General features: G+C 38.8%; 1 protein-coding gene across 8 annotated transcripts in view; it reads left to right on the top strand.

Annotated features, from left to right (window-relative positions):
- The window catches only part of LOC125701850 (ephrin type-B receptor 5), a 72,405-nt gene that overhangs the window by 3,511 nt on the left and 46,731 nt on the right, over positions 1-22,163 (top strand). For 7 of the 8 annotated variants that reach the window (XR_007380379.1, XM_048964434.1, XM_048964405.1 and 4 more), the window contains one exon: positions 12,284-12,534. Coding sequence is in view for 7 of the 8 variants with exons in the window: in XM_048964434.1 (XP_048820391.1) it covers positions 12,441-12,534 (94 nt within the window). In the remaining variant the exon portion in view is untranslated. Of the gene's footprint in view, positions 1-12,283; positions 12,535-21,668; positions 21,733-22,163 lie in introns of those variants that run through there. The other variant, XM_048964441.1, reaches the window with a different exon arrangement.

Raw genomic sequence — 22,163 nt, 5'->3', positions numbered from 1 at the left:
AGTCTTTACAGCCTTATTAACAAGCTTCTCCCTGTTGAGACTTGTGCCAGACATCCCTCTTCTCTCTGTATTTGTTCTCTTTGGCAGTGTCATGAACTTTGGGGGATCTGTAAGAGTATAAATTGGAAGAATTCAGCAGGTAATTCTGTAGATGTTGTGCAGCAGAAAACTAGCTTTCTGCTAAGTGCTTACAATTGAGCAAGGTAAGCAGACTCTCAAAAGAATCAAAACTTCTTAATTACTCACCTCAAGCTACACGTGAGGAGTAAATCTGCTGAGTAAGAAAATGCCATTTTATATTATCACTCTTGTGTTCAATTTACACTTGGAATTTTATATTTAACAAAAAAACAAACTATGCTAGCACTTTCTTCTGAGAAACATGTGTTGTGCTTTGAAATATTCTTCTGCCATCAGGAACAGAATTTTTTAAATTCACTACCGATGTTTTAAGTTACTTTGCCATTTTGGGTTTGGCTTTTGTTCATGTGTATTTTATTTTTAAAGTATTTATTTTATGAAGGGACTGGCACGTGGTTATTTGTGTGTGTGCTGATCGTTTTTGTTTGTTTATTTGTTTATAATACAAAATGCTGTATTTTGTCCTAAGAAAAAAGAGAAGTATCCATGGAGCAGGCTAATGCTCCTGTCAGGAGCTGATATTTGATGACTGTTTGGGAGCTCTGGAGCTTCCCAAGCTTTTGAGCTTGGGAATCAAGCGTACTTTATAAGTTTTCCATGCTTCCAAAAGCTTCTGTATTATGCTACTCAGGGCTTATTTGCCAAGAAAATGGTTGTTCAGTTGTTTCATGTGCACATGTGTACACACATGCATATGTACATTTGCCCATGTACATGCACATGCACAGCTGTGCTTAAGAGGAGAATAAAAGTGCTACCTTGGGACTAGAGAGGTTGCTGGATAGAGTCAGCCTCTGCAGTCTGAAAACTGATGCCTTACATATGAAGGCTAGATCCTTAAGGCCTTGATTCACCTTAGGATGGAAATTCTTGTCCAGACCTGTGGATCAAAGCATCCATGACTTCATTTTCAGACAGTCTTTATTTTGTTTTGTTTCCCCAGGCTTACCATGTAAATGATTCTTCTGCTGATTCTGGAGTTTCTAAGTGCAGCTTTTCTTTGTGTCACGTCTGTGGAAAATATTCTGTATGTTTAAATCATATAATTAAACCCTAGAAGAAGAGACAGAGGATTACTATCTTTTTTTTTTTTTTTCTGTTTTAGTAAGCTTTTGATTTTGAAAGGTAAAGCGTGGCATACTGGTGTACCTCCAAGTTCTGTAAAGCTTTCAAATCTCCCTAAATGACACAATTTCTCTCCCACTTAATGTAAAACACACACATGATATGAATGTATTTGGCCCAGTTGACCACTTCAGAGGCACTGTGTAGGATGGAGATGCATGTGTGAGGCTTTTAGCATCACACAACAGGTTCTCACAGATCCTGAGGATTCCTACAAATGGAACCAGGTTTCCTTGGCAGAACTGTTTTTTTTTTTTGTCCTAATTGTTCTTTAAGAGGAAGATGGATTGTCACAAGGGATATCATTGCAGACATTTCTAGACAGATTTTGAATTGAAGTTATTCAATTTGGAAATTCAAGCTTTAGACTGCTTATAAAAACTGAAATTCCAAATGTTCTTTTACTCACAGCTGAGCTCAGTTTAATCTCAATAAACGTTTCTTAGTACAGAAATACTTTGTACTAAGGAAGATACTTGGAATTACTTCTTTTGGGCTTTAAGCCAGGAAGGATTGCTGCTGGAAATACAGCAAGATTGGAATGCTTTCTTGCAGTTTTCTCCCAGATAATTCCTTCCCTTGCTCATGCCTGTTCTTTGAGCTAGTGCCAGCAGCAATGGGAATGCAAATGTACTGGCATTTTCACTTTTCAGTGACTTTACTAATCCCATTTGGAGCATGTGTTGCTCATAAAAGGGCCATCATTGTAGTATCAGGAATTCTGTTGAGGAATGTTTAATTATTTACTAATACAGGAAGTACCTTGCTGGCCTTCTCCTCTAGTACCTCCCCAAACATACTTTGGGTCTTAGTAGTGTAGCATGATTTGATAACAAATTGTGTTGACCTAAGTATAAATTAGTGGTCTGTTCAGATCTAACTGATAAACAGAGACTTGACAGAGGGAATTTTCTGTAGTTTGCATGTGTCTTAGTGTTGTGTTCCGCTGGGGCATACAAATCTGGGAGTCAGATGCTGAAAAGTAATTAGTTTTCTTTTTGTGCCTTACTATAGCATCGTTTTGCTCAGGGCCTCAGGCTATTTACCAAGAAGCCGTTTTTTGAAACAGCATTATGGGAATGATGCATACCTTGTGCTCTTTGTTTCAGTCAAAAGTACTTCAAAAGTTGACTGAATGAATCATGTTGACGGTTGCTTGTTTCTTACAGATAATTTTACTGAACTAGAATTTGCTCTGAATGCTCAGGTTCCTGCAATTCAGGAACCAAAATAGTGGCTAAGTACGTACCGCTTGGAGAGACAGATTTAAGAATTGTTACCTATATACTTTTTATTTTAAAACCCTTATTACCCCTGCAAGAGTGTGTGTCAAGGTGAAGGTAAGGTGTAAAAGCAAATTAATTAGTCTTTGGAAGCAGGCTAAAAATAAAATATTCAATTATTTGAAAGAATTGAATTGCCCGAAGTAGGTGATTTAAGCTAAAGCATGTTTTTCTTCTGTCTTTGTTAAAACAGCAGCTGAACAACCCTAATTGAAAGGGTCAGAATTGAGTTGTTACACCTGTCTTCTTTTCTAGGCTGATAGTGTATGCAGTGCACTATATACAAAACTATAGTGTACAATAGCATTATAAAATATTGTAGGGAAATTAATAAGAGTGTTAAGGAGGAACTTGCCCTGAAACCTCAGAAAATTCTTTTAAATGAACATTTAGAAGGTCATTTTGAAAAAAGCAATTCTTTTTGTCCTCCATATAGTAGGAGATCAGCCAAATGCTATTTTTCTGGTGCCTCTGAACCTGCGCAATTTGCATTTGATCGTTTGAACTTCTGTGCTGGGGCACTGATGGACTGCGAGCTCAGTGGAGAGCAACAGAAATGATTATACAACTGTAGGGATTTTTCTTCTATGTTATTAAAAAGTACTAGCTTAATGACTGGAAAGGTCTTGTTCCACTGTATCTGTAATACCTGGGAGATAACTTACAGGATCCCAGTATGATGTTGAAGTAATATGGCTCTCTCAAATTGCCCAAAGTAGATGATTTCTAGTTCAGTATTAAGGTATGTTTTCTTCCATCAGAGAAGTAGTTGAAGGCCTATTGCTTATGTCATTTAAAAACAAAACAAAAACAACCACTCCCCCCCCCCCCAAAACAAAACAAAACAAAAACACCATAACAAAGCTCAAATGCACACAGGGAACACACAGAAAAGAGTCTTGCTTTTGACTGTTGGCAGTAGACCAGAAGTCATAAAATAAAGATGCCCTTTCCCTCTGTTTGGTTATTCTTATCATAATCTCTCCAGCAATTGGAGAGGGAGACAGCCTTGCTGTCAAAAACGCATCTGGGATCTGCTTCTTCTACAAGAGAGAACTTGAGACCAGTACCTGAGGAGAGGAAGTGGTGTATTGTCCTTGCTTCATTTCAAGTGTAATCGTTTGGTTTTGATGTTGCACTTGATTGTATTAAGAGTAATGAGTCCTGATATCAATTTAAATAAGGCTTTGAGACAGAGAGGAGCCAGGATGAGCTCTGAGGTCTATATTTTACTCCTTTCTTCTCTGTCAGTAAAAATAGTACAGCCATGCCTTCCCTTTTCCTCTTATGTTTTTTTCTATTCTTGTGAGGTATTAGTGACACATAATGCTCCTGTTTCTTAAGGCTGGAAACAATGAACTGGAAATGTAGGATGGAGGAAGAAGAGAGAAGGACCTGACAATAGACTTTATTGCTCTGCCAGTGGCAAGTTTAGATTTTTGGTGGGGCTCTCTAACCTGCCTTCAAGGCACATCACTCCCTGTGGTGTTTCATTCAACTCAGCAAATTGTTACACCCAGTCATTCACTTTTAGGTCATCTCCATCTTCTTCGCAACATAGATCTCTTCTTCAGGCTGCCACTTCTGCCTCACTGCCCTCTCATCTGTCTCCTAAACAAGAGCTGACTTTGGGCAACCAGATATATAAAATCAGAAAAGGAGCCTTGTCTGAGCCTTGAATTGTCATTAGTCTATACTGCTGTCCTGCAATAAATATCTGCATATCATTTACAAAAGATTTAATCTAAAAAAATAGTGTTAAAGTAAGATGTTTTTGAACTTAAATGGGACAACTATATTCTGTGTTCTCTTTGCTGGTTTCAGTCATTTTAACACGTGAGACCAAAGTTACATGGGAGAAGTGAGGACAGAGTCTGAATGAAGATTCTGGATAAGGAAGCTGGAACAGGAGAGAGAAAAACTGGAGAAATCAGCTATTTTCTTAGGCCCAGAATAAGTTCTAGTTTCATAATCCCTGACTCTGTGCTCTTATTTTGCCTACAGGGATTGCTACCAAGACAGCTTTTTGATTGCATATTACATCCTCATCCAAAAATGGTTAGGTGTAGATTGAAGTTAGTCTTGGTGTGCAGTTCTGGGGACAATGTCCAGTATAACATAGGCTTACTGTGCAGTGTTTTGATGCCTAATAACAATGTGGAGCTATTCATACTACTGGTGGAAAAGACCAAATCCTGTCTTGGCAAATAGTGGTCATATACAAGCCATTTTCTGTCTGTGTGTTTCCTAGTTTTGTGTGTGTGTTTCCACATCCTACACTGTAATTCACATTCTGCAGCTAAAGCCTATGAATTGTATAGCCTGTTGTTGCAGAAAACAAAATGTAAGTGAATTAACATGAGTGAAGATAATATTTATTTCCTAGGTCCATGCTTACAGGTCTAAAATTAGAGAACTTACCTTACCTTTGCAATAGGAGATGAAGGGGTATAATTGGATAAAAGCCAGACGGCAATTGCGTGGAGTGGGACTAGAGAGAGAGGTTTGGACTGTAAGATGAGGGCACCAAAAAGAAAGAGTGATGTGAATATGTTTCACTGTTACTTGTGCTTTGCTGTGTTTTACAAAGAAGCATTCTGTGTTTACTTCTCTTAACAGGATTAAAAACCAGTGATGATAAATAATGCTCATATTTAAATAATTTGTATAAGTAAGAGTAGCCTGTGTCTGGAAATGCTTGCAGACAACAGTTTGAGATCCAAGCTGTTTCACACCCCAAGGCCACAAGACAGATTAAAAAGAAAAAAAAAGTTACAGTTAACCCTTAAATCATAAAGTATGTTATCTGAAAACCCAAAGCTGCATTGTTGGAGCCAGAAGGGAGAGATTTCTAGGTTTATAGAAAGACCAGCACTTAGATGAGGATGTTTTAATATTAGTTATTTTTGTAGTCATTTTCGAAAGGCCAGTTTCTCTAGTGGAATGGAAGTGAATTTCAGTGTTCAGGAAATTCCCATAGAACTTGAACTCTTTTTTTTTTTTTTTTTTAGCACCTATCAGTGATGATGGTGTCTCCTAATGGACAACATACATTTGATTACTGTGAAAATGAACAGTGTGCATTTTCTGCCTATGCCAAATATCCTTGCTGTAAAGCCCTCATATATTGAAATCAGAGGTGAAAACAGTAAACACATTTTAAAATTATTTGCTGTAGATTTAAAATATATATATATATAAAAATCTTTACTAATGAAAACTTTTGTCCACAAAGATTAGTTTGAGTAAAAAAAAAAAAAAAAAATTCTCTGTTTGTTTGCTGTTTCCCTCCAGTATATATTTTAAATATGCATGCATAGATCTTGGTTTATATATAGCTTTATGTGGCGTGCTTGGGAATATTCTTAACTGAAGATTGGAAAGAGCATTAAGATAAAATACCCGTTTTCTTAGTGTTGTAAGCTTTCATTGTTCATGTCTCACTTTCATAACACCACTATCTTCCCCTCACTCAACCCTTCAGGGCCTTGATTTCTTTTCCAGCATCATGACAGCACCCTTAAGGCTCTTTTGCAGTTCTGTGCTTAGTTTGTCCATGCAGATTTGCAGATGATATCTCAGACTGGGCAGAAAGTGTCAAGGTTATTAGTCTGATTTGTGACATTGTTCATCTCGCCGCTACTAATGCTGTGGCTGGCATCTTTGTTATTTTTCCGTCCACTAGGAATCACAGCTTGGCATATGCTAGAACATTAATTTCAGATGCAAATGAGACAAGATCGGAATTAATGAAAGGATGTGAACATGATTTTAGGGACATATTCTTCAAGTCAGACATCCTTTGCTTTAGTACTGCTCGTGATAAAGGTTTATTCTTGTTCGGAATTTTTTTTTGCTCAAATAGGCTTGCTCAATTATCTTTATCCCAAAAAGAGACAGTCTTTAGCTTACTTTATTTACATACAGGGAGAGTCTGCTGGGGGCATGTTCCCATATGGTCTCTCAAACTGTCAGAGAATGCAGCCTTTTTATCCTTTCTTCCTGTCCACATTATCCCTCCTTGCTTCTTCCCCAACTGAAGTACTCAGAGGTTACAGACTTCTTGGTTTGCTTAATACAGGTTCCCCCTTGTATGTGACTCCCCTGTGTATCATACATCACCTGTATAATTAACTCCAATTTTACATCACCTGGGGCAAAGAAGTTAATGTTAATTAACCTGTTAAGCCTGTGTAGTAAGTCCAAGTTTGTAAATTCAGGTTGTCAGTCGGCCTTCATATCTGAAGCTTTATTGGGCCAGAGTATAAATACATCAAGTGAAGAGGAATTTGTAAGGTTCTGCCCAACTTGCAAGAAAGGATACCTTGTTTACAAACCCCTTTTATCTCATTTTCCATGTCTTTTTTTTTTTTCTCTGCCAAAATTATATGCAACTTTTTCTTTGATTTTTTTTTTTCAAGTTTGTCCTTATAAATTGTAGGTGTCACTTCTTTGAAGTGATTGTGAAACCTGAAGAATTTACTTAAAATTACTTTTTTGTCAGTTGTACAAGAGAAAGAAACACTGATTTGATTTTTTTTTTTTTTTTAATTTTAATTTTTTTTTTTTTTTCCAAAGAATTTGAACTATTACAGATTTTTTTCACCTGGAAGTTTTTGATACGGCCACTCTCAGGGATACCCAAAGTCGAATCTCTTAAACCTAAAATTCTTTGCTTAGGATTTTGGAAAGAAAACCTTGCACACAGTGCCACAAAAAGGTTTTATTCTATTCCTGAGAAGCTGAAAATTATCTATTTTTTGTCTCTTCAAAATTGTGTATCCTTGTAAAAGAATACCTGTAAAAGCTAACAACTGAAACTGGACGATAATGCGGTATGTATGCATACTTAGAAATGCACTGCGAAGAACTAAGGGAAGTACTAAGGGAAGTTTCCTGAGAAACATTAGAGTAAAGCTGATGATAAGAGCACAGTAGAATCATACTTACTTATTTTGCTGCTCTCTCATCTTTCAGCAATCTCTTACTGTGTGAAAGTTCAACTAAAATAACCTCTGTGCCATTCCAGTTCCTATTATTTTTAGGAAAGTTTATATCAGACAAGTGATTGGTCATATATACATTCTATAATGTGTTTAATAGAATAAATCTAAGGTTTTGTATCCAGGTGTTAATGTTAGAAACTTGAGAATAATTAACAATATTTCTTTGAAAACTCGATTGGTATGAGATACTTATGAATCATTATAAAAACTGTCAAGTCAGATCCTGGGAGGTGCTAAGAGAACTTATGCAGAAGCTGCAATATACATTCTGTGGTTCTTGCTACACATTTTAATTCAAGTACCTAACCAGCAAAAAAAGGATCTTTAATTTGTATCTTTAATTTTAAAAGTCTGCCTACTGTTTTTTTCTTAATTGCAATAATAACAAAATGGATACTAACCTTTTGATAAGCATAGTAGAAATATGATGGAAAGGAATGGGAAGAGTCAAAGGAAACTCAGGGCAAAGGCCAACAATTTGTGGTAAGGAAGGTAAACTGGGATGACAAGTAAAGCTGTGACATATAGCCAGGTAATGAGAAGAGAAATTTAAAGGAAAACACTGTGGTTAGCTAAAAAGGTGCCAGTTCTGAGGATGGGAAAGGCTGAAAGACTGCATGCACAGACAATTCCTCCGATATCTTTAGGCTGCATGGCATACCAGGAGGAGTTTAGTGGTCCATAGTTCTTCTTTTTTACACAGTTAAACATTTCTCTGTGCTGCTGTATGTTCTCTGGTGATTAATTTTGTAGAAAATCACATTAACTTCGTGATTTTAAAACCCTTAGTGGTAAGTTATGTGCTGTTCTACCCTCGTTTGCTTCCTGTTTGAGGTATAGAAAGATTTCGGTGAGTAATGGTTAATGTAACTATGCTTAAGAAAGAAGGTAGGCGGTATTATGTCATGTACAAAGTGCTGCAGACATTGAGTGACAGCTTTTTGCATCAGCACTGTAAGCTGAGTGGATAAGCTTTATCCTAGTAAGGTGCATGATCATAGTTGCAAGGGTATCTCACTGTAAAAGAAGTAGAAGAAACCTGAGGGAGTAAGAGGCCTCTGATTTGATGTATGGCACCATCATGTTTTCCCATTTAACATGAATGGGAAGGAAGTATAAACTAAACATGATGAATCAGTGTGCAAACTGTAAATTAATTGATGAAGTAGTTTATTCACTCTCCTATAGGTTGTGCTCATTTATCTCCACAGAGGGATAATACACATTTAGAAGTCACAGTGCAAAATGTGAAAAAGGGGGAAAGATTATACTAGCGCAGATGTTGTGCATTTGTTTTGCATATAGATGCTTTGTATGAGGAAGAAGTATAATAAATATGAGGGACATTTGTTAAGTGTATTATAGGAAAGCTCATTGTACAGGCCTAGAGGAGCCAATTAACAAAAAAAAAAAAAAGGAAAAAGAAGCATTCTTTCAGTGGGACAAAACAAGATGATCTGGAAAAGTTCTTAGATTTGAGAAAGTTTTTTTTAAGTCTCCTGTGTGGGGAAGTTGTACGCAAACATTGGATTTGGAGGAAAGGATAGAGGCTTCAATAGCAAGGACAGGTAATCTGAAAGCGGTTTTGGAAGAAATAGTAAGCTGAGAAGGTCATGGAAAGGGACTTACATGCACAGAAGAATTGGGCAGTGTAGAATTTGAGATAGTTTGATGTTTCTGTTTAAGTAGTTTGTTATAAGGAGGGAACAGTAGGGGATCTGAAGAATTTTAGATGGGTGTCTTTGAGCGCAGTCAAATTCTGCGTGCATCAAGTGCTGGCAGGAAAGGCACAGCAGTAGTTAGCAGTGTGCAGGCCTGGCAGTCACTATTTCAGGGAGGCCAGAACTTTTCTCCAACTCCTCTGTGTGCTTTGTTGATATTCTCCTTTACCCTTCATTGTGGTAAAACCACTTTTTCATCAGGCTGTAAAAGAGGCAGAATCCAAAAATCTGACAGATTTACCTTTTTAACTGCTAAACTAAATCTAGCTTTTTGCTTTAGCCACAATTAATTTTGGGGAAAAATAACTTTTGAGTATATTCCAGACAGAAGCCATATGGTGCATTATAAAGAGTCCCAAAATTTATGGGACACAGGACCTAGTAAAGTAAATTGGACACGTGTTGAAAGAGGCATAGATGCACAAGCAGGGAGGAAAGGAGAAACAAAAGATCTCTTTGGGGATAGAATTATTTCCATGGCTTCATGGTGGAAGACTTGCTTAGTTGTTTTGCAGTAGCAATCTGATTTGCTCTTTACATATTGCACAGTAATTTCACAACTAGGATGAAATACCTGTAGCCAGAGCAAATTTATGTTCTGTTTCCTGCTTTGTCATTCAGAAGTTGTGTAACTGAAATAGTCTGAACAGTGGACTGCTTCCATCCCACTAATGGAAATGAAAAGATATTTCTTCAATTTTTGATTTTTATTTCTGCATTTATCTGTTTTCAAAATGAATGTTTAAAAGTCCCTATATCGTAAAATTTGTCTGGCCTGAAAAAGGCCTTTTGGGTATTAAGAATATTGGAGATTAGCTGGGAGGCAGAAGCTGAGTATTAATATTTGCACCTAGAGCAGTCAGACAGGCAGTCTTGTTTCAGGTGGCTCAAGAAATAGTCTGCAACCCTTTTTCTGGAAGACACTGCTATGTGCTAGCAATACAGGTTGGTTTGGTTAGCAATAGGGATTAGTACATCAGTTTAAGAACCAATATATTTGTTTGGTGAAAGGAATCCATAAGTAATATTATGAAACATTTCATTTCAGCTTTAGTGAGTGATCAGCCTTGTTTTTCCTCCATAATTTTGCACTGGGGTCATTATAGAATACTTTTCTGTCTCAATGATTTTGTCTCACAAGAAGTATTGGAGTCACAATAGAATACTTCTATCTTTTACCTGAAAATGTGCAGGGACATTTTCCTTGGGTTCCACGTACACTGTTTTTCAAAAATTAGCTCACTATGGCCTACTAAGCAATTTTCCATACTGGGGAAAAGTGGATGAAAGCAAGTCAGAGGTTTCAGTGACGAAGCTGATGGTGAAAAAAGGGGAAGAAGTAGGTGGCCACTCGACTACCCTCAATGCAACTGAGCATGCCCAAAGAGACATTATCACATATCTGCAAGACCTTGGAAAAGTGAATATGTACTCCAGTGTACTGCATACGTATGTCTTAACTGTTGAAACCTAGAACCTGAACTCAGAGAGGGTGCGCTTGCTCCTCAAGTCACCTGGTGTGTGTGCATCTTGAGGAATAAAGGAAGGCCGCTTTCTAACACCACATAGGAGTTACAGTTTTCTTCCCAGATTTCAGATGACACAGGAGGGTTTTCTGATCATTCTGCCTGAAATTTTTCTCCTTTTTAGTTTTGTATTGTGATATTTTTCTCCTGTGGTATTTACAAGATTCTTAAACTAATACATAGCACCTACATTACCTCCATCTTATTGTGTAATCTTCACTTTCACTCAGTCATGTGTAACTGATTTTCTTTTCTTCATAAATAACTTCCTTGAATCAAAGTTTTCTCTTCCCTTCAGTTTCATACATCTTTTTTTCTGATGTTCAGGATGCTTCTGGTTTGGTATTTTGAGTTCTCAGTAGGAGTAATGCAGGAGAGAACTATCCCATTTCATATGGTAATTTCTGTTCATCTTTAACAAAGCAAATCGAATTCCACTCCACTGCCTGATCTCATACTTTCCAGGCTGCTGCTTCTCTTCCACTTGAAAATTGTTCAGTCTCCCCTTTGCAGGGTTTTCAGATAATTTCATTGAGCCTACCCTTTTTTAATTCCAACTCTTCCCTTCCCTATCTCAGCTGAGCTACTAGACCGTTTCTTATTTATATTGCTTGATATATATATTTTTCTCTTTATCTCCTCAGCCATGCTTCCCTGTCTTCCCTGTTTTCAGCGAATTGGGCAGATAGGGCCAGAAACACTTTCCTTAGTAAAATTGTTGTACTGGGTTGATGTAATGCAGTCTTGGATTAGGCTCCACGCTTTCCCTCGCTGTGAGAGCAGCCTTGATGTGACATGGTACTTAATAGCAGTGTTGTCATGGGCTTTTTTGTTTACCTGTTTTTTACTAATATAATAAATTTGGATTTGTAGTCTTTTCTTGGCTGTGATGCAGGCTCGCTGTTTGACCTAAAAATCATTTGTGCTTGCTTCCTGACTAATGACACGTTTATAGGAAAAAAATGCTGTCCATCTTCAGTACTGTTGTGTAGCAAGATGTTTACATGGACATATTCATGCTTTTGAAACGTAGTTACTTTTACAGTAAAATATGTCAACAATGCAGATTTGTATTATCAGAAACGATGAAAACTTTTCTGTTGTGGTTACTGCCAAAGACAAAGTGTAATTACAGGAGGTGGAATTTAGAAACAACGCAGAGGAATTGGAATGGAAACCTTTTACAGTGCATTGCCAAAGATACAAATAAATGGTTAAGACTCAAGAATACACTGTATATCATCTAGGAAATCCACTCTTGCTGATGCCATGAATGTCTCAGAATCTGTGTTTATTGGCAGCATACAAAACAACTGAGAATGAAGGGTGATGGGTGGGAGGTATGGGAATATAGTATGTACTGGGTCTTTGCCACTCTCTTACCTGTAGCTCAGTAGTAAATTATACAGTAAGTCTATAAATGTCAGGTCTGTATTATTGTGACTTGACTTTTGTTTCCATCTCTGTCTTTCCTTAATCAGTATTTCAGTGTGAAGATCTCTGCTTTGACTTGATGTCAATGGTTTACGGGCTGGTTCCAAAACACTCAAAGGTACCAAAGCACTCCAAGCAACCTCTGAACAATTCAAGCGAGTTGTGTGCGTTTATTTGATATGTTGGAGTCTACAGAGAATCTTCATGGATTCTAATGCTGACATCAGTGCAAGAAGAGTGTCAGGAATGGATTGGCTCTGGATGGTCTGCTTCTTTCATCTAGTCACTTCACTAGAAGGTAAGAATCAATTTCATGTAGTTCTTAAGAGAATTTTCTTTAGAGGAAAAAAGTGTTTTCAGGATGCTTGTTCTACTAAAGATGATCATTAAACAAATGTCTTTCTTGGTTATGATGGTAATCGCTAACTCCTGAGATATAAAAAAGTATTCATATTGATTCTAGAGGAAAGGGCAGTATTGTATCTAGAGAGAACAACACTCATATGAAAAACTAGAAATATTCATTAGTGAGACTACTGGCTACCTCAGAAGTGAAGGTCTTAAATAATAAACCTACTTGCCCCAGGAATAAGCTGATTGTTCGTGCTTTGCATGTATTTGGTTCTTGTGTTCCTGTTCTTGCTGCATATTAGTGAAGTAGTCTCTAAAGATTTATACTGTTCTACAGATGTCATGGAATTGTCTCTAGATCTATCTGTGTCCATGATGGGGACAGCAGGCCCACAGGCCTACAAAAGAAAAAGAAAAGTGTCAGTGGTTCACAGGCTGGTCTGGCTTGGTCCTGTGACTAATGAGACAGAGGACCCACAAACCCATACTTGGGAAAGGGAAAAAGGGGGAAGGGCAGGGAGATAGTAAATGGGTCTAATGGGTCTAAAAACAGCAGTGGCAATGATCTGAGGAATGTTAACTTACTAAACATGATATCAGAATGCAAAATAACACAATAGAACACAATTTAATTGGAATTGAAGCCAACAAATCAAACAAAATGAGAGAGTGTCCAAACCGAAGACCTTACTCTAAAGCTGCAGGCAAAAAGCAGCAAGGCAGCACGCACTGCTCTGCAGCAAACAAAGAGAGAGGCTCCTGAGCTGCCAGGGGCTCCACCTCTCTTCCTCTGAGCGCAAAGTCCTCTGGGGAATGCAGCCCCTTCCCTCCCCCTCTGAGAGCCAAGCACCCAGAAACAGTGGTCCACGGAACTGGAACATTAACTCTTTAACTCCCAGTGCTTTGCATGATGTTATGATGTGAAATACTGACAACAAAAAAATAATAATATCACAAAGCCACAACAACAGGGCAACATACAGAGGGCTGAAATCAGGAATTTTTGCCCCTCCATCTGAATCATTTGTCTCAAAAAATAGACAGGGAGAGAATGCTTTGCGTTAAGAGGAGGTAGCCTGTGTTAAACCAGCAGAAAAGGAGACAAAAGGAAAAAAGAGTGATGAGAAGACAGAAAATTTAGGAAAGGGGGGAAAAAAACTAAGAAAAGAGGAGAAGAAAGAATAGATGATAGGAGGGAGGATTGTGAGCACAGGATATGAGATTGCAGCTATGGGAGTAAGATGTAGAAAATCAGAGGTATTTTTGAAAAAATCCTATTTATTTGAAGAAGTATCCTTGCAGCTGCATGTGCTCACTGAACTGCACTACATTGTGATGAATGCTCATCTCTCTCACACATGAAAGCTTCCGAAAAAGGAGAAGAATCAAAGGGGGACAAGGAAGGAAAGCCCTGGAGGGACAGAAAGGGGAGCAGTGGTGATCTAAGAAACAGCCAGTAAAGAATGGATAGAAAAAGTGTTTTGTTTTGTTTTTTTTTTTCTTACAGTGAAGAGGAAACCTTGCTAAATTATTTCTTCACTTAATAGAAGCAGAGGGGAACGAGGGGGAAGTTCAGAGAGGGAATAACAATATAACAAATCCTTAAATATTTGAAACTGTTCATTACTGATTTCTTTTACATTATTTTAAAAAGTACAGTAGGTGTTATATGCTTGTGTAACTGGTAGAGGGAACTGAGATGCAGAAAGCAGGGAAAATGTCTAAATATGAAGTAATTCAGTGGTGCCTGCAAGAACATTTTTAGAATCTCTCCTGTAATCTTACAGTCATGACAGACTTTAGGAAAATACTGTGTGATACAACTTCACAGATCACATGTATGATAGAATAGGGCGGTTAAGAAGTGTGGCTGTCCATAAGCTGAAGTACAATCCTCAACTCAGTCAGGGAAGACAGAATCTTACATTGTGATAGTATTATGTCATCCTGGGTTCACACTCATTCACTCTGTGATTCACTCATTTGAATCACAGATGTATTTCTGTTGTTGTCAAAAGGCAAATAACAATTATGCATTAGTGGAAGGAAAGTAAATGATGATTACCATGTAAAAAAATACCATTGGTTTATTACAGTTATCCATAAGAAAGAAACAAGGGCCATAGACATTCTGTTAACTTGCGATCATATGTAGTAAAAACTTGAAACTTCCGACTAGAGATTTAAGTTGAGAAATATAAAGATATTCAGTTTGGTCTTCGAGAAATCTTACAAAAATATTTTAGTGTCTAAAATACTCTAAAATGCCAATATTCTTAGTGACTGGAAAACAAGACAACATCACATCCATTTTTAAGATGGGTAAAAAGGGTGATCCCAGGAACTATCAACCTGTCAGTCTCACATCTATTGGGAGAAATCATGGAGCAGATCCTCCTGGAAGTTATGCTAAAGCATGTGGAAGACAGTGAGGTGATATGAGAGAACTAGCGTGGCTTCACCAAAGGCAAATCCTGCTTGATCAACCTAATGGCCTTTTATGATAGTGTAACAGCACCAATGGACAAGGGAAGAGCCACTGATGTCATCTATCTGGATGTCAGTAAGGCCTTTGACAGCACCTTACAACATCCTCCTCTCCAAATTGAAAAGATATGGATTTGATGAGTGGACTGTTCAGTAGACAAAGAATTGGCTGCAGGATTGAATCCAGAGAGTGGTGTTCAATGGCTCAATGACTGCATGGATACTGGTGATGAGTTTAACCCAGAGGTTAGTGCTGAGACTGATACTCTAATATCTTCATTAATGACACTGACAGTGGGATTGTGTGTGCTCTCAGCAAGTCTGCTGATAACAGTAAGTCAACACAGTAGAGAGACAGGCTGCCATCCAGAGGAACTTATACAAGCTTGAGCAGTGGGCCCAGGTAAAACTCTGGATTTACTGAATCTCACAATGCAAGGTTTTGCACCTGGATTAAGGCAACATCCACTACCAATACAAGCTAGAGAATGAAATGACTGAGCACAGCTCTGCCAAAAAAGACCTGGGGGTATTGGTGGATGACAAGCTGCACGTGAGCCAGCAGCTTGTCCTCACAGCCCTGAAAGCCGTCTGTATCCTGGGCTGCATCAAAAGAAGTATGGTCAGCAGGTTAAGATAGGTGATCCTGCCCCTCTGCTCTGCAGTGATGAGACTTAACCTGGAGTACTGTGTTCAGATGTGGAGTCCTCAATGCAGGGGAGGCACAGATCTGTTAGAGCATGTCTAGAAAATGATTCAAGGAACACCTCTCTTGTAAGGACAGACTGGAAGAGTTAAGGCTGTTCAGTCTGAAGAAGAGAAGGCTCTGAGGTGACCTGATAGTGGCTTTTCAGTATCTAAAGGGAACCTACAGAAAAGAAGGAAACAGACTCTTTAGTAGGGTCTGTTGTGATAGAACAAGGGGAAATGGCTTCAAGCTCAATGAAGGTAGTTTTAAGTTAGATATTGTAACAATCAGAAAGATTAATGTGATACAATGGTGATACAAGATGTGTAATGACAAACAGACTAAAACAATAGAATGGTGTTATATGGGAAGGAAAAAAGGACTGTTAATCCATCTCTGAAGATCTAGGCTCACAGGAGGAATCTCTAGAAGGAGACTCTTTCCTGGTGGCAGTCAGCCCTTAAAAGGTGCAGCCAGGCTCCATCCCTTCCAGTTGCACAGGTGAAGGCAATTCACCTGTGCTCCCAGGGCTGACCTGGTCCTTTCCCCAGTGCTCAAATAGTGGTTCAGGCCATGACTCAACAGTTACCATATGGATATAAGAGAAAAGTCTTTTACAGCAAGAGTGGTGAGGTATTGGAGCAGGTTACCCAGAGATGTTGTGGGTGTCTTGTCCTTGGAGACTTCAAAGGTGAGGCTGGACCAGGTGCTGGGCAACCTGATCTTGCTGTGGGTGTCCCTATTTGTTGTGGGGGATTTGGACTAGGTGGCCTTTAAAAATCTCTTCCAACTCTAAGGTTTCTATCATTGTGAAACACGTCTCAACACTAGCAGAAGAAAATTGACTGCATGGGTAAAATCAATCAAGACAGTATTTTTTCCAAGATTTTCTGAGTCATTTTTTTCTCAAACAAAACTTTGAAATTTTCTATCAGTGGAAAAATAATATTGCTAAAAACTTAATATGAGTAGTTAAGGAACAGAAGGAGAAGCTGGAGAATGGAATAGAAAAATAGACAAAATATTCAAACCAGCCTTCTATACATTCTTTAGAGTTATATATGCAGAATGCTTTTCAAACGTAATGAATGCAGTACCCTTTTATGGTACCTATTTGAACTTTAAACTCCTCAGAACTAAAGAAGTTCTTCTGTGCTCTTAAAAATATTGTTTTCTGTTGTCAGTGATAAATTTTTTATGTCTAAAAAGAAGTCATTAGGCTGAATTGATTTGATACAGTTCTAGAATGGAAAGTATCTATCCAAAATTTTCCAGACATGATATGTAGAGTAAAAAACAATTTGAATGGCAAGTATGAGGTAAAACTGCTTTGGAAACCAAAGACATTTGTGAACTTGTTATTCCAACTTTATACGACAAAAGATTGCTCAGTGTTTCTCATTAAGATTGCACTTTACAGAGTCTGTGGCTTTTCAGGAGTTTCTGAGATTTTAACTTTGGGAGCGTTATTTTTCTAACTTCATACTGGGTGATAAAAATGTAGACATTGTTTTTCCTTGTTTTTGAAAAATTATGAAATAAAAATGTATAGAAATATTATTTCTGTGAGTAGCTACTCCTGTATGCTTGGTATTTCTCTTTACACTTTGTCATTTAATATTACTTGTAAATTAACCCTCCTAATCATAAGAGCTAGGGAAACACAGAATTTAAAAATGGTTGCAGAGCTACAGTCAAAATATTGGATAGTGAATCATAACTCATTAATTAAGTAGCTCTTATTAAGGCCAACAATTGAATTTTCTGTGAAATACTGGTTTTGATTTGATTTATAAATGTTTACAACTGTAAACACAAGCAGAGTTCATTTCGCAGTACCAAAGAAGTGATGTATTCTGTATGTGAGTAACTGCGTTTATTTTACAACAAATGATCCAGATTGCTGAAAGATTGGACAGACTTCCTAAATGTCTTCTGGAAGTTTAAGATATAGAGAGGATAATACTGCTTTGGTAACTTCTTATATTAATGTGCCTCCTTAGTAAAAGGGAAATATGGACACAAAAGTTAATCTGAGTAAAAATGCTTGAGAGAGATAGAATCCACCTCACAAAGCAAGGCAAAGATGTTTTTGTCAATTGGATGGCTAACCTCATATGGAGGGCTTTATAATGATATAGGGGAGAGAGAAAGTAAATAGCAGCCTTGTGAAGAAGCGATTATCAGAGAATAAAAGGCATAGGGTGATGTGATTGAGAAGGTGTCACAAAATCAGCAAAATAGGGTGTAAGCAATGTCACCTTCTGCGCTTGCTCATAGGCAAGGAAATTCCTATAAGGCATTGATACAGAGAAACCCCCCCAACCTTTTCTTGGAACACAGCACACTGGGGTGTCCTTGTTAATTGCCTGTGTACTAATGCACATATTATCTTGAATTAACAAGATTGAATTAGATAACGTGTTGCAGGGCTATGAACTTGTTGGAATCACAAAGAAATGGTGAGGTGTTTCCTGTGACTGAAGTATTGCAATGGAGGGATACAGTCTCTCCAGGAAGGATAGGTTGGGAAGACAAGTAGTGGCTGTTGCTTTTCATGTGAGGGAAAAAAGCTGGAGTACTTAGAACTCTACCTGGGGATGGATGAGGAGCCAGTTAAGGGTTAGGATTAAAAGGAAGACAAGCGTAGTGTTTTTCTTTTTTGTTTTTTGCTGCTAGCCATGTGACCACGAAAAAAAGTAGGTGAAGCCCTCAAGAGACAGATAACTCATGAGGCTCTGATCCTCATGGGGAACTTTAAAATTTGTTGGAGGGACAACACAACAAGACAAGCAATCTGGGAGGCTGCAGGAGTGCATTCATGATAAATTCTTCCTGGAAGTGACAGGAATCAATGAGGAAAGCTGTTAGGCTCATATTTGCCAGAAAGGAAGTGTGAAGGTCAAAGACAGCCTTGTCTGCAATTATCATGAGATGGAGGAGTTCAGTATCCTGGGGGCATGCAGAATGGTGAAAATCAAGCTCATAACTCTGGATCTCAGGACTGTAAACTTTGATCTCTTCAAAGATCTTCTTGGAAGAATCCTGTTGAATAGGGACCTGCAGGGAGGAAGAGCCCAGGAAAGCTGGTTAATATTCAGGGATCACCTCCTCCAAGCTCAAAAGCAGTCCCTTTCAATGAATAGGAGATTGGGCAGAAACACTAGGAGACCAGCATGGATATGAACAAGGAACTCCTGACCAAGCTTGAGCACATGAAGAAAATCTACAGAGTGGAAGGAAGAATGGGTAACCTACAAGGAGTACAGAGACACTGTCAAAGGAGAAAGCTAGGAAAGCTAAAGACTTAACAGAATTGAATCTGGCCAAGGGTGTCAAACAACAAAAAAGTCTTGTGTAAGAACACTGGTGACTAAATGTAGACTAACACAGATCTGGGCTTTTTGCTGAATGAGTTGAAAGCACAAGACATGGAAAATGTTCAGGCACTTAATTCATTCTTTGCTTCAGTCTGTGCTAGCAAGATTAGCCTTCATGAGACCCAGAGACCAGGGAGAAAGACTGGAGGAAGGATATAACCTTAGTGGAAGAAAGTCAGGTTAGGAAATACTTAGGCAAAGCTGACATTCAGAAGTCTAAGAGTGATGATGGAATGCACCCATGAGTGCTGAGGGATCTTGCAGATGTAGTTGTGAGGCCACTCTTGATAATCTTTGATCAATCATGATAATGGAGAGAAATGCTGGAATACTGGAGGAAAATGTCACTCATGTCTTTGAGATGGGCAAGAGGAAGGACCTAAGAAACTGTATCATATACTTGGGAATATGATGGAGATGTTAATCCTGGAAATCATTTCAAGCTATGTGAAAGGGAAGACAATTGTCAGAAGTAGATAGTGTGGCTTCATCAAGGGAAAGTCACATTTGAGCAACACGATAAGCTACTGTGATTAAATGTCTAACCTCATAGATGAGGAGAAGGTCATGGATATTATCTTCCTGGACTTTCTTTGACACTGTCTCCTGTACGATTCTCATAGAAAAGATCTGCATAGATAGACTGGATGGGCAGATAAGTTAGGTTGATTGAAAACTAGTTGAATGTTCTGGACCAGAGGGCTGTGATCAGTGGCACAAAATCTAGACAGAGGCCAGTAACTAGTAGCATACTAGCAGCATATGTGATGTACTACATCTGGGGAGGGACAACTCTGGGCACCAGTATACATGCTGAGGGCTGACCGTTTATCTGGAAAACAGCCTTGTTATAAACACCTTGGGATTTTTGGTGGTCAGCAAGTTGAACATATATAATCAATGAGCCCTTGTTGCAAGGAAAGGGCTGTATCGGGCAAAGTATTGTCAGCAGGTTGAGGAAAGTGATTTCCCCCCTTCTCAGCAATGGTGAGGCCACACCTGGAGTACTACGTTCAGTTCTGGGGTCTCCCAGCACAAAGAACGATATGAAGCTTCTGGAGAAGCTTTCCCATCCCAATTGAGAGCCATGAAGGTGATTAAGGGGACTGAAACACCTATGGGAAAAGGCTGAGAGAGTTGGGAGTTTTCAGCTTAGAGAAGGCTCACGGAGAACTTATGAATGTATGTAAGTACCTGAGATGTGAAGAGGACAGGCTTTTTTCAGTTGTGTTAGGTGACAAGACTGGAGATAGTGGTTACAAACAGAAACATGGTAGGTTCTGTCCCAACATCAGGAAACATCTGTTTAGCAGTAACTGAGCAAAATAATATGTTACTCAGAGAAGCTGTGTGGTCCCCTTCCCTGGAAATATAAAAGGTTGTCCTAACGTAGATCTGTGCAACCTGTTTGAGGAGAGAGTTGGGTGAGATGGCTCCCAGATGTCCCTTCCATCTGGGAAATGAAATGAAATAGCATTTACTTTTGTTATATTTTGTTATGTTACAAAGGAAGTTTGAAATAATATCAGTTTATTTGAAGGGGAAAAAAAAAGTGAAATTACTTTTTTTCTCATAGGATCACCAAGATTGGAAAAGACTTCCAAGATCATCCAATTCAACTGTCCACCTACCACCAATATCTCCCCAGAATACCATGTTCCTTAGTACAACATCTAAATGTTTTTTGAACACCTCCAGGGGTGGTGATTTAACCACCTCCCTGTACAGCCTGTTCCAGTGTCTGACCGCTCTTTTCGAGAATATATTTTTTTCTTATATCCAACATCAACCTCTACTTGAGGCCATTCCCTCTAGTCCTGTCACTATTTACATAGGAGAAGAGGCTGACCCCGACCTCACCACAACCTTTTTTAACGGTCTCCCCAAGCCTTCTCTTCTCCTGACTAAATAATTCCAGTTCCCTCAGTTGTTGCTTGTAAGATTTGTGCTGCAAATTCCTCACCAGCTTCATTGGCCTTCTCTGGGCATGCTCCAGGGTCTCTGTCTTTCTTGTAGTAAGAGGCTCTAAACTCAACATAATACTTGAGGTTGCGGCCTCACCAGAGCTGAGTACAGGGAGACCATCACTTCCCTGCTCCTGCTGGCTACACTATTTCTGATGCGTGCCAGGATGCCATTGGCTATCTGGGCACACCGCTGGCTCACGTTTAGCTGAGTGTCAACCAACACAGTCAGGTCCACTTCTTCCACACAGTCTTCCAGCTACTTTGCCCCAAATCTGTAGCACTCCATGGGTTTGTTGCAGCCAAACAATTGGAAGCATCCACAGAGGGTGTGCCTATGCATTTGTTTTGTATGCGTATGTATGCTTATCAGTGAGCAAGAGTGTCTGAATAGAAGCAGCTGGAGTGAGGAATGCAAGATTTAGGTGCTCATACATTCAGGTGCCAGCAAATGGACAAAACATATACCTAGAGGTCAGTTACTGGGCGGTCGATGTTTGAGGACAGTTATTTCAGGGATCTGTACAGTATATAAATACATATATATATTTCCCACTAACAGACCTGCATCCTGACCAACCAGAAAGGTGAGCAGGATGAGGCCATTGGTGGTGCTGTCATGACTGGTGAGTGTTTCTGTCTGTGCTGATCTTCTTGGCTAGACATATATATATATATGTGTAATGCCTACATGTTTGTGTGTATGTGCCTATTGAGAATTCACACTCAGCCTTGCTACTGGTTGAAGCCGGGGAACGTTCAACAACTGGGTTAAACTTGAGCACACTGAGCTGGATCAGACTTGCTTCTGACAGATGACTGGATTAAGCAGAACCTAACAACATGTTTTTAGACAAGACCAGAAAATGGTTTCCCTTTCCACAACTCTCAGAATATTCACAGTCTCTCCCCTTTTTCATGTTTAGACATGGTCATGAAAGGAAGAAAACGCCCAGTAATATTTCAGTTATTTTCAAGAAGTATGTGAATCCAGAGGGCTGTGCTGCTTAGGCATTCAGCGGCACAGCAAAGCAAATTTCCTGAAGGCTATATCTTA

This window comes from Lagopus muta, chromosome 1 (genome assembly GCF_023343835.1).
Source record: "Lagopus muta isolate bLagMut1 chromosome 1, bLagMut1 primary, whole genome shotgun sequence".
In the NCBI taxonomy this organism is placed as follows: domain Eukaryota; kingdom Metazoa; phylum Chordata; class Aves; order Galliformes; family Phasianidae; genus Lagopus; species Lagopus muta.
The sequence above is the reverse complement of the archived record's forward strand: the minus strand, read 5'-3'. Positions and strand labels throughout refer to the sequence as shown.